This window comes from Acomys russatus, chromosome 13 (assembly GCF_903995435.1).
Source record: "Acomys russatus chromosome 13, mAcoRus1.1, whole genome shotgun sequence".
Taxonomy (NCBI): Eukaryota; Metazoa; Chordata; class Mammalia; order Rodentia; family Muridae; genus Acomys; species Acomys russatus.
The window spans coordinates 51,561,386-51,574,440 of record NC_067149.1 but is presented as its reverse complement, the minus strand read 5'-3'; the positions used below and the strand labels follow the sequence as shown (position 1 = coordinate 51,574,440).

At 47.5% G+C, this 13,055-nt stretch overlaps 1 protein-coding gene across 1 annotated transcript in view; it reads right to left on the bottom strand.

Moving 5' to 3' along the window:
• Vwf (von Willebrand factor) overlaps positions 1 to 13,055 on the bottom strand; it is a 138,896-nt gene that overhangs the window by 107,670 nt on the left and 18,171 nt on the right. The window contains 1 exon segment of the mRNA XM_051155405.1: positions 12,749 to 12,873. Within this exon segment, the coding sequence (XP_051011362.1) occupies positions 12,749 to 12,873 (125 nt within the window).

Below are 13,055 nucleotides of genomic sequence, written 5' to 3'. Positions count from 1 at the left end.
TAAAACTTGGTCCCCAGCCTGGGAGGCGGGAGAACCTTTAGGTAGTAGGGCCAAATGGGAAGAAGTCAGGCCGATGAGGGTATGCCCACAAAGGGGAGACAGCCCCCCTCTTTGCTTCTTGGCCACCATGAAGCAAACATCCTCCTTAGCCACCTACTCCCACTGTGACGCTGATGCGACCAAATGACCACAGGCCTCTGAAACCAGAGACAAAAATAAATGTTTTGCTTATCAACTTGATTTCCTCAGGCATTTTGTTACAGCAATGGAAAGCTGACTAAGACACTGAGGAATATCTCAGCATGCCCTGCCTTCCTGTGGGCATGTGTGAAGTTGAGAAAACTGGTGAATCTGGATGAATGGGCCAGAAGAGCCGAGCTAGAGGCCTGAGCCAGTCATCACTGGCTTCTGTCAACCCTCCCAGGCAGAGGCTGCTAACCTAGAGAACCTCTACACAGCTTCCCTGACCAGCCCTGCTTCAACAGAAGGTTGACACAGAATACAAAGCCTGTCCCTCTTCTACAGTTGAGAGCCTCTTTTAACCCGTGTAAATAAAGTTGTTTCAAAACCTCAGCATTTTTTCACAAATTAGAACTTCAGAGAGACTGGCAGACACCTTCAAGAACATATGTCCTTCAAAGGAAAGAAATATATGTATCCTTTCAGATTTGGGATAAGTATAGATAAGGTAAAAAACGTACTAGGTCATCCCCATATGGAGGCGCATGCCTGTATCCCAAGTGCTTGAGGGGCTGAGGCAGAAAGATGGGAAGTTGGAGGCCAGTATAGGCTACATAGCACAGCCTTGTCTCAAAAAAATTAAAAGGGCTAAGGCACCAGTTCGGTGGGTGACATGCTTGCCCGGCTAGCATGACGACCCAAGCTTGAACCCCAGAAACCACACAAAGCCAGGCACAGTAGCGTGTGTCTGTGAGCACAGGGCTGCTACAGACAGATGGGAGATAGAGACTAGAGAAACCCTGAAAGCTTGCACACCAGTTGCCTTGATGTACACGTGAACCAACAACAGAGACACCCTGTCCCAAACAAGTACAAGACAAGGACTGGCACCCGAGGTTACCCTTGACCTCCACAAGTGAGTGCACACGCACACACGCACATATGTGCACATACCTACACACATACAAAAAAAGAATAAGGCTAGGGGCGTCACCCAGTGAGAGAGAACATGCCGAGGATGCGTGAAGCTCTGAGTTTAATGCCTAGGACTGTCAAAACATAAATAAACATTATTTTTTTCCTAGAATCCATACATGTTTAATGACACTAACGACAGAAGAGCAAACACAAATGCCTAATAAGTGTTTTTGTTTTGTTTTGTCTTTTAAGTGCTCAGCATCCTCAGTGATGAGGGGAAAAGCACATTGAAACTAATTTGAGATCCTTCCTCACCCCTGTTGCAGTGGCTATCATTAAGAAAAGCGAGACAGAGGCAGGCAGATCTCTATAAGTTCAAGGCCACCCTGGTCTACAAAGTGAGTCCAGGATGGCCAGGGCTACACAGAGAAAACCTGTCTCAGAAAAGGGGGGAGGGAGAGAGGGGGGTTAGAAAGAGAAAGAAGAACAAGTGCTGGTGAGGATATAGGGAAAGAGGGATCCTTATTCCGAGACGACAGGGGCCTAAACTAACGCCGTGATTATGGATGTGTGAAGAAAGATTCCCGAAAAATTAAAATAAACTACCATATGACCCAGCTGGGCCACTTCAAGTCACATGAGCTCTGCAACCTACCTACCACAGAGGTCCCTGCGCATTCACATGAATGGCTGTGCTATTCACAATGGCAGGGAAATGGAACTGACCTAAATATCCATTAAGAGATGAAAGGGTAATAAAAATGTGGTGCACACATAATGGAATTATAGTCAGCAGTAAAAAAGAACAAAAACAGGAAAATTGATGGATCTGGAAAGAATTACACTCACTCAAATGCACACACACACACACACATACACACACACACACACAAAACTCAGAACTCAGTGTCAGAAAGCCCAGAATTGCATGTTCTGTCTCATATGTGGATCCTAGCTTACAGTGTTTACACATAAGTGTATAAAATGAGTGAATTGCGTACATGGTATGAAACTAGAAAGGCGACCACAAGAGAAGGAGACAAGTACTCAGGAAGAGGAAGGGGGGGGGGCAACAGGACGTGTGACACCAGTGTGGAGAGGAGGCAGCGGTTGGGTGGGGTGAAGGGACACAGGAGGGCCAGGGTGCTGAAGAAGACGTGGGAAGGAAGAACAATAAAATAACAAGTTTTGTGGGAAATACCATAATGAACGCTGTGGGCTTTAAGTGGTTTTTTTGTTTTGTTTTGTTTTGTTGTGTTTTGTTTTGTTTTACTAATTAGGTCAGAAATTCTCAAATCATGGCCCTGGGCTTCCTGTAGACGCCAAGATTCTCCAGGAACCAATAAGGTCCAACTTCTCCTGTAATGCTGTAGTTCTTGTGCTGTCGGCTCTCCTTCTGCTGCTATTTAGTAATTCCTCTTTGATAGCTGACTGAAGAGAAATGAGCTGGAGTCTCATAATTAAGTCTCCTTAAGCATCAAAGATTTATAAACCTGTGAAACGACACATTCTTCTGCCTCAGTTTTTGTTCTGCAATTTAGAGCTAGCTTTTTCTCTTCTAACTTTTGTTTATACGAAATAAAATGCTGCTGCTGCTGCTGCTACTACTGCTTCTCCTCCCCCTCCTCCTCTTCCTCCCTTCTCCTCCTTCCCCTCCTCCTCCTCCCCCTTCTCCTCTTCTTCCTTCTCTCCCTCCCCCTCCTCTTCCTCCTTCTCCTCCTTCCCCCCCTCCTCCTCCCCCTTCTCCTCTTCTTCCTTCTCTCCCTCCCCCTCCTCTTCCTCCTTCTCCTCCTTCCCCTCCTCTTCCCCCTCCTTCTCCTCCCCCTTCTCCTCTTCCTCCTTCTCTCCCTCCCCCTCCTCTTCCTCCTTCTCCTCCTCCTCTTCCTCCTCTCCCCTCCTCTTCCTCCTCCTTTGATTTTTCAAGGTAAAGTTTCTCTGTGTAGCCCTGGTTGTCCTGGACTCACTTTGTAGACCAGGCTGGCCTCAAACTCAGAGATCGGCCTGCCTGCTGGGATGTGCGCCACCACCACCACCCTGGCAAGTTCTATCATTAAATTCATTGATCAGTGCTTTAAATGTCTCTGTGTTTGACGCCTAATGTGGCAAATAACAACAACTATAACCCAAATAAACAAATTGGAGTCCTCGGTTAATTTTTCAGAGTTTAGAGGAATCCTGATGCTGAGCAACCTGAGGAGCATGGTGCCAGTGATGCAGTGGTAACCAGGGTAACCAGGTCTGAGGCGTGGATGTGCTACTCCATAGCCCAGTCACTTGTCATCAAAACACAGGTTATAATGAGTCAAGGATTTCATGGCCACAGATTCAACCACAATTTAAAATATCTGGGGCAAGGCCTGGCATCCAAACTGAACATGTGCCTACTTTTTTTTTTTTTTTTTTTTTTTTTTTTTTTGCTTTTTGTTATTCTTTCAATATAGTGCGACACTTATCATTTACAATGAATTGGGTATAATAATCGGCAATAATTTAGAGTATATGAGAAGGGCTAGCTCAGTGGATAAGGGCACTTGCTGCACAAACCTAATGATTGGAGTTTGAGTCCCAGGGCCCATATCAAGGTAGAAGGAAAAAACTGATTCCTCAGATGCCCTCTGACCTCCACATGTGCACTGTGGTACCTGACCCACATGTAAATATCACACGTGTGTGTGTGTATGTGTGTATGTGTGTGTATGTGTGTGTGTGTGTGTGTGCATGCATGTGTGTGTCTGTCTCCCTCTCTCCCTCCCACCCCTCTCCCTTCCCTCTCTCTGTCATACACACACACTCACACACACACACACAATATATATATATATATATATATATATATATATATATATATATATATACAGTAATTCTTATAGAAAATGAAGTAGACCGGCCATAGCTAACTGGCATGCCATTTTATCTAAGAGACCTGGGCATTGAGGTTTAGAAGAGAGTACAGTAATTACTAGAAGCATGGGTGGGCTAGAACTCCAACTCCATCACTTTCAAAGCATGTGACTTCAAGAAATTTATCTCACTTGTCCACACGTCCACCTCCTCAGCTATAGGGAAAGCCTGGGTGTAGCCCAGTGTCTTCTCTTCCCTCTTCTTTGTCATGACTCTCAGCTTTCAGCTTCCACCTGGGCACAGCTCCCGGGGATGAAGATCCCATGTTCTGTCTGCCTGCTGCCAGGAGCAGACACAGCCCTCGGCTGTGCCCGGGAGGACAGAAGTAGGGAGGTGCCCTGTGCCTTCCAGAAAAGTCCTCAGAAAGGGCCTCCTTTCTTGTCCCTTCTCATGCCGCTGCCGGCATGTGGCTGTGATGCCTGCAGCTTGAGAGAGCCTCTTAGGCCATGAGCTACAAGTTCCATCTTGAAGGCAACAGAGAAATGGGACAGAAGGACCCTGGATTCCAACAAGCACGGGATTCTGGCCTGGCCCTAAGCATCCTGCCCTGAGCTGCACATGAGAGAGAAATACACTAAGTACAAGCCACTGTCGCCTTAAATGCCCTGTCACTCATGGGTGGATCCCATCGGCAGCAATACTAAACTCAGAAAGTGGATGCAGAACACAATCTCATGCAGAGCTGGCCAGCAAGTGCTCTCAACTGCTACCTCCCGCCTGCCCAGCTGCCCGCCCCGTTGTCTGCAAAGTCTTCACTTTGGCTCTCTGCTAAACCATTCTGGCAGAGACACAAAACAAAGGTCAGCTAATTTGCACTTCCAGCATCCCCTGGCTCCAGCGCCCGGCACCAGCTACTTCTGTCTTGCTTCATCTCCTGTCCGTGGTGCCAGAAGCTGGCCAAGAACTGCAGCCCCAACTCCATCAATCCATGACTTCACCCTCCCATGAGGGTGTACAGACCCAATTGTGGCCCATCTTAATCCCATTTTCAGTTCATCAGAAGAGACCAGGCCTCTTCCCTGGGGACGTTAGGCCCCATCCAGGGGAAGGGAGAGACAGCAAGCCTATCTCCCCAGAGGATGCATAGGCAAGGCAGGAGGAAAAAGCAAGAGCCAGAGGCGCGTGCAGCTATGCTATTGTTTCTCCTCAAACAACGGATGGCGGGGGGGGGGGGGGGGGGGGGGGCAGTTTCAGGGCGTAAGCATTCCTAGGCCTGAAGTGCATAAAGAAAGGAGGGGGAAAAATGTACAAAGCGCAAGTTGTTTGCTGGGCCCTGATATTTCCAGCTGCAGAGTGGGCGTCATGAGGCTGCCCCCTGGAGGAGGTGTGGAGGCGCCTAGAGCCAGAACTGGTCCAACACCGTGGGTTCAAGAATGCACTCAGGGCAGAGGCTAGTTTCCCATTGGTCAGGCAGCACGGATGAATCGGGTGATGGAGGTAAATGATTCCATTTATAGCTCCTGGCTGCCCTGAGGTTTCCATTGCCATTCCAAGCTTCTGACTCATGGTCAAGATTCAGCTCTTGGGCCTGGTTCATACCAGTCCATCAGATGGATGGGGTTTGTGGAGGTTCCTATTCTGAAGATAGTTGGATGGGATGCTCACGACACGCAGGATGTCCACAGAGGCCTCCCTAGGCTTTCTCTCACTCTGCCCTGGCCTCTTGGGAACATATGAGTAGCTCTCCAGGGTCAGAGCAAGACTCTGCCGAGCTGGAAGAAGAGTCAAGCATTGTCAATGGAAGAAACATAATTCTAACCTCAGAGGGGGATAAAATAAAATAAAGTTTATTCTGAGGCCAAATGTGAATGATCATGGTCCAGGAACACAGATTCAAATGACTTCAAATTGCATGTTCCAATGTGGCAACTGTTATTCTACTAATGAAACAAAAAACAAAAACAAAAACAAAAAAACATACTTTAAAGCACTTTTCAAATCCATTGATGGAAACATTAGGTAGATGGATTAAAGCAAGTGAGAGAATGTCTTCTATAGGCCTCAGATGTTCTTAGCCTTTTTGTTGGAAGCTGGTGATCCGCAAGGTTTTATCTGTCAATCACAGGATGTAAGAGGTGGGCAAGAAATGGCTCTTTAGGGAGCTGAAGATAGCCCAAGTACTGAGGACTGTGGACTTACAACATTCCAACTCTCCATGATCACGGAAGTTCTGATCAGCCAGTCAGCCTTGCAGAAGGGGCACTGGGAGGGGCAGCTTCCCTCCAGGAACTTTTGTTCACAGTATTATTGCCTGGTTTGCAGTTCAGAACCTGCCCAAGCTCTTGAACAAACAGCCCCATCTGAACCATCTACATATCTTGCTCACAGCAAGAAAAATCACCAGTTCTGTGCCGGAAGTCAAATCACCCGAGCTGCCCATCACTAAGCACCCATCAAGCGGTTTGTCACCTACTGACCCACACCAGCACTGCTGCTCTCCTTCATGGTGAGTTAATTTCTCTTGTGTGTCTGCCTTGGATCACTAGCTAGTACTGTTTCAGCAATGCCCAAGCCATACAGACCATCTCAGTGAGTATGCACTGACGGCCCTATCCCATTCCTCACCTATTCTGGTCCTCACTAGGAAGAGGACAAAGGAAAGAAAACACCTGAGAAATACACTCAGCTGAAAGTAGCCATAGAGAATTTCTGGGACACCCCCCCTTTCATATTAGAATCTATGAATGTTCAAGTCCCTCACTGGAACCCCCCCACATCTTCAGTATGTTTCAAATACCGTCTAAATGATTTATACTACTAACCGTGATATAAGTCCTGGGAAATAGTTTTCATAGTATAGTGATTAAGGAATGAGAAGAAAAAAACCTAGGTGCTCAGAACAGACAAAATTTTCTTGCAGTTGGTTGAGTCCACAGACATGGAGCCATGGATGCAGGATGAGTGTAATTTGTCACAGACTTGGGTGGTGGCTGAGATAGGGAGAGATTGATGCTAGGACCTTCATCCAGCCCTCCTAAGGGTTTGCCCAAAAGGCAAAGAGCCAGCCAAGCCAAGGGAAATCTTTGAAAACTCACACTAGCTGCTGAAGCTCTGCAATAAGGCTAGACCACCACCCACCATCACTACGACCGTCACTGTCACTAAAGCCACTTAGCTGTTCTTCTGAGCTGCTCTTAGGTGGACAAATGTGATATAAAGAAAAGGGTCATCTTATTTGAATGTTCACTAGAGGGGACACTGAGAGGCAGAGCAGGGAAGGAGCCCACATGAGGACATGAAGAAGGGAGTGAGCACAAGACTCCTTTCTGGTCCTCTACATCCCTTGTCTAAGTTCTTGTTCCTTACTTAGCCTTTTGGTGCCTCAGGAAAGCTGTGAAAAAGATCTTGTGTTGCCAAGGGGAAATGCACGTGGATGCTTGTGTTCCAACCCCAACAATCAGGCACAGGGAGTGGGCACCCTGTCTATAAAAACCACCTCGCGGTGCTACCAGTTAGCAACTAGCCTGCACTTGGATCCTTGAGTTTGCTGGCTCCTGTGGGCCAAACTCTCTTACAGCTCCCTCTGAAATGGAGCCGGAGAGATGGCACAACAGGTAAGAGTGCTGGCTGCTCTTCCAAGGGACCCAGAGTCAATTTTCCCATTCAGTACCCACAGGTCCAGGGGATATGACAACCCTGCTGGCCTCCTCAGGCACCAACATGCAAGTGGCATAACAACACATGCAGGCAAAACACCCGCACAGGTCAAATAAAAGTTAAAGATAAATAAAAAAATCCAATAGCTTTGAATCCCAGCCAAGCGAAAGAAAGGCTGTCCCCAATTGCCAAGAGCCTTCCCCAAGCCAAACTCCTTGATGAAATTACCCTACCCCTCCACACCTGCCAGCTCCCCATCCGGCTCCAGCTGAGCAGATAGAGTGACAATACACCCTTTGCAAATAAACAGACGTATAACAAGGACATGAAGAGCACACTGCTTTGTCCCCAAGACAATGGATACTGTATGTGCTCCTCTGAGCTACTGAGGGGGTGTGTTACGGTCATTCAAAGTCAACAACAGTTTTACAAATATTAGCCCATGAGACAGGTGATTTCCGGGGACACTCCTTTTGTCTCGGCAGGGAGGAAGAACAGGCTATGGGATGGAAGGTGCTGAAAAGGCAAGGCGTAAACAGCCCAGAACACAATGCCCCATGTTCCCGCAATAAACACCAAATTCAGATGTGAAAGGACAGTGGAAAGTCCAGAGCTGTTGGAGAGTTAGACCGAAGTGCTATGGGACAGGGGCTCACACATCAGCCCAGAGCAACTCCGCTGTTCAGGGACATCGAAGGACACACAAAGTTCTAACTTCAAACGAGCATAAAATGAAAGGAGTGCTCTCTCAGGACCTAGGGAGCTGGCTAGAGCCAAGCTGTACAGGATGGCCAGATAGACTGTAGCGAGGCTACTCCAAGGCCTTGACTCTTAAAACCAAGATCAGAACATAGCCTGCCCGTCTGGCTGTGGTTTGCAGGGAACCATCATACAGCAGGCAGGATGACGAATGGGCATCTTCAAGAATCTCCTCTACTTCTTGAGGGTTAGTGAACCCTAACATTGACGAAAAGACATTTCTCCTGCTCCTGACCCATGTGTGCAGATGCTGCTGCTGCTGGATTATCCCCCTGCAGTAGGCCACGTAAAAACCAGCCGCCAGCGTGCTCGGGCTTCCCAACAACACCTGGCTATCTTGAAGACCAGCTCTTAGGAATTAAATGGAGAGATCTCTTGATGTCAAGCACAGATATGACCTCACGCTCTTGCCAGTAGTGGCAAAGGCAAGACCCGGTCTTGTCATAATGGGGAATGTGACCTAAGGGTGGTGATGTTGGCTTTGGTGACTGGATCTCCCAGGCCAGGCCAAAGCCACCAAGTGCAGGACTGCAGGCTAAACTGTACCTAGCGGCAACATGCCAAGTGGATAACACTCGCATAGTGGGCACTGTCAATACCCACATGTCTGGATATTGTATGACATGCAGTGATCATACTCACTATGGCAAATTTCCATCAGGTGACAGGAGATTGTCTTGGGAAAGAGTTGTCTTTTTCATACCAGTATGGCCACTCTGTGGGCTAACTGAAGCCCCACGGGGCTTTGGGTTTACTTCAAACTACAGAAAAGACATAGACCCACCTGGTGTGGTGGAGCACACCTTTAATCCCAGCACTCGGGAGGCAGAAGCAGGTGGATCGCTGTGAGTTCAAAGCCAGCCTGGTCTACAAAGCAAGTCCAGGACAGTCAAGGCTAACACAGAGAGACCCTGTAAAAGACACAGATCCAAAGCTACCATCTGCTTGTGAAGTTCAGTCTGTCCCTCACATTCCTCACTCAAAATTTACAAAAGGAGAAAGGCTGACCAAGGCTCTTTCTAAAAGTATACATTGTATGGTAGCTATGAGCAAATGAGCATTACTTAAGCTGAGCATTTACGGTCGGGATCTAGACTCAGCTGGAAAAAAACCAACCAAACAAACAAACCTGGAAACCTGCATACAATCCAACAAGCCATTATCAGTCCCAGCAGAAAGAGGCACTGGGTCTGTTGGTATAACAGGTAAATAAATATTTCTCCCCCATGGTGTTAGTAATATGACCAGGCTTTCTAAAAGATCTACCAAAATCAGGAGAGAGGCGAGATCACTGATTCTCACAGCTATCCAGAACACTCTACTGTCCCAAATGGCCCTTGAACCAAAGGGCATCTGCTGGTGAAAGATGCCGCAGAATTACCAAATGCAATTTCTAAACCTGGGGCCCAGGGGGAGTAAGAAGACAGAATTGTTCAGTTCAAAGGACCACATTAATCACCTCCCAGGAGATGAGTCCCTGTGCATGCCAGCCAATGAGGGAGCCCCGGCTGTGGACAAACATGATCTGATTGGCTAAGGGCACAGTACAGGTCTCTGGGTAAACAAGCTGAAAATATGAGTGCTGCTGGCCTTGAAGGAGTTCATGCCTCAGGGAGGTCATGTGTTTGGAGCCTCAGTCCTGAACCAGGAACCGAGTACTCAATTTCTTAAGCTGTTCCCAGTACACTGGTTAGCAAGGACGTTAACACACCCAGGAGACAAAGTGAGTAGCAACAAGAAGCTGGAGCCTTACAACGTGTCCCGGGAGACTAGCAACGCTGCTACCACTCTGCTCAGCTTTGCCTTCCTTAAACAAAGCACCCAGTCTTTCAACCTCAGTATCAGGTTCTCTCCAGGAAAAGTCTGTCTGCACCTCCCACTAACGCCCGCATAAATGGGATTGTTCCTTCATACTCTGAGGGTGGGGACCATCTGTCAAGCCCTTGCTGTTGGCAGTCTGTGTTTGCAAAGTCAAACAAGACGAAATACGCTCTACAGGACCTGTTGCTCCCAGCCCTGCCTTGAAGGAGGAGAGGGTGCAGAGCCAACCAACCAACAACAGAACCCAAAGGGGGAAATGGGAAGAGTTTGCCTTGCATAATACCTTGAATGAATTTTTTCTGAAATTTGTCTAGGTGGCCAAGCGTCACTAGAGGAAGGGCTTACCTCCCCCACTGGCTTATTTGGATGTATTGGTGTGCTGGAAGGCTCACTTTCCTTCTAACCTGTACTGAGCTGTGCTCAGCTAACCCTCCCCACCCACCCCCACCCCGCTTGCCCCCAAAAAAGCAGCTATAACTGGGAGGAGGGGAGGAAAACAAAAATAGTTTGGGGTTCCATGCCTAAAGTACTGTATTTGCTAGGATGCTCCCCACCTCCGCTCGCTCTCAAGATATATCACTCCTGTGAGACACACAATACAAGAGGAGAATACCAGATGTTACATCATCATCATCACCATCATCATCACCACCCCATCATCATCATCATCACCACCACCCCATCATCATCATCACCATCATCATCACTATCATCACCACCACCCCATCATCATCACCACCACCCCATCATCATCATCACCATCATCATCACTATCATCACCACCACCCCATCATCATCACCATCATCATCACCACCCCAGCCTCCTCACCACCCCATCATCCCATCATCACCACACCCAGCATCCGAGCACATCATCATCACTATCATCACCACCACCCCATCATCATCACCATCATCACCACCACCCCATCATCATCATCACCACCACCCCATCATCATCATCATCATCATCACCACCACCATCATCATCACCATCATCACCACCATCATCACCATCATCACCACCACCATCACCACCACCCCATCATCATCACCATCATCATCATCATCAACACTGTCATCATCACCATCGCCCCATCATCATCATCATCATCACCATCATCACCATCACCATCATCATCACCATCATCATCACCATCATCACCATCACCATCATCACCATCACCATCACCACCACCACCCCATCATCATCACCATCACCATCATCATCCCATCATCATCATCATCATCACCATCATCACCTTTTCTAGGTGACTCTAGTTTGTGTCAGGTTGAGAAAAACTGACCAGCACACCCAACCATGGGTAAGAGGATCTCAAGCATTCAACCTGTCAAGGACAAACGTCACAGATTTCAAGTCAGGGGAAAGAGAAACACACACGCACACACGCACACACGCACACACATACACACACACACACACACACACACACACACACACACACACACACACACACGTACTACACAAAGCATGCTCTTGGTGCCCAGTCTGGAGTTCAGTCTGCCTTGTTAGCAGCCCTGGCCACATGGCAGGTGACCACCCAGAGGGCCTAGCACCACTGAATCACTGGAAGTACAAGGAAACATGGCTTTTGGGATGTGCTTGTTTACAAGTCGCATGTTGTCTGTTTAAGAGTTGAGCATCAGAATATTCTCCTAAGTCTGGCATCTCCTGGCTTCAGAGGTTCAAGGTGCCTTGTGAACACAGCAAAGACTCATTAGATGAGTAAGCAGCTATTAACGAAGCTTTCTCGTGCTAGGCTGGTGTGCTGATGTCTGTTGTTGTTTCTAACATAGGAGAGGATTCGTCTACTTATGCGCAGACTTGGGTGAACCAGGCTTCTGCCTGAGAATAATTCTGGGTCATTGTTGTTGGGAAGGTCATTATATTTCCTAGCCAACACCTCCTATAATATATGTCCTACACACACTGAATAGTTTTGAGACCTATTAGCCTTAGCAACCGTGTATACAATAAAGGATTTAAGAACTAAAGGTAACCTTGAGAACTGTACGGTGTCTACCTCCTGAAGAAGGAAAGGTACAACAGCCTACACCCAGAGGGATGTGGGCAATGCTTTTGTAGGTAGAATGAGGTGGGCGGCCCTTTTTTTTTTTTTTTTTTTTTTTTTTCCTTTCCTCTTAGGCACTATAAGGCTGACACAACAGGAGCACCTATACCAGGTAGCAGACACCAGCACCTTCATCCTGGAAGTCTCAGCTTCCCAGGCTGTGATAAGTTCCATTTTCTGGCACTATGTATTTTGTCATCGCCTCATAAAGGGGTTGGAGACATTGACTGTACCTTCTCATTTTTAAAGAAAGTACAAAGGAATATGTTAGAATTAGACAAAATCCTAGCCAAAATAAGTTTCCAACTAAAAACAAAACAAAAAGACTCATGAGCACTGCATACTGAACAGCCAGAGAGACCCATTTCTCACCCAACCACTGCCCCCCAACAGAGAAAGAAACAATGGTTCTAAGTCTCTTGCCTTAATTCCAGGAGTCACACACCATCCTGACCACATCCAGGCCAGACTGTACCCACCTTCTGCATGTCCCCAGAGGAGTTGTTGCAGTTACTGTTGGGAGGAGATGCCCGTTTACACCGCTGCTCCCCACTACTCAGGGCCCAGGAGTTGGCAAAATCATAGGGGTCTGAGGTCAAGGTACCTGCAGAGAAAAGTTTCCAAGAAACAATGCATCAGTTAAACCTGTACAAAGAACTTCTGCATGAAAGCTATTGGCCAGTTGTTACTTGAATCAAATTCCTACTAGATTAGAACTCAGGACCATAGGCATCTCATACAGTGCTCAGCATGACAGTGCATGGGGTGTGGAGCTCAGCAAGTAGT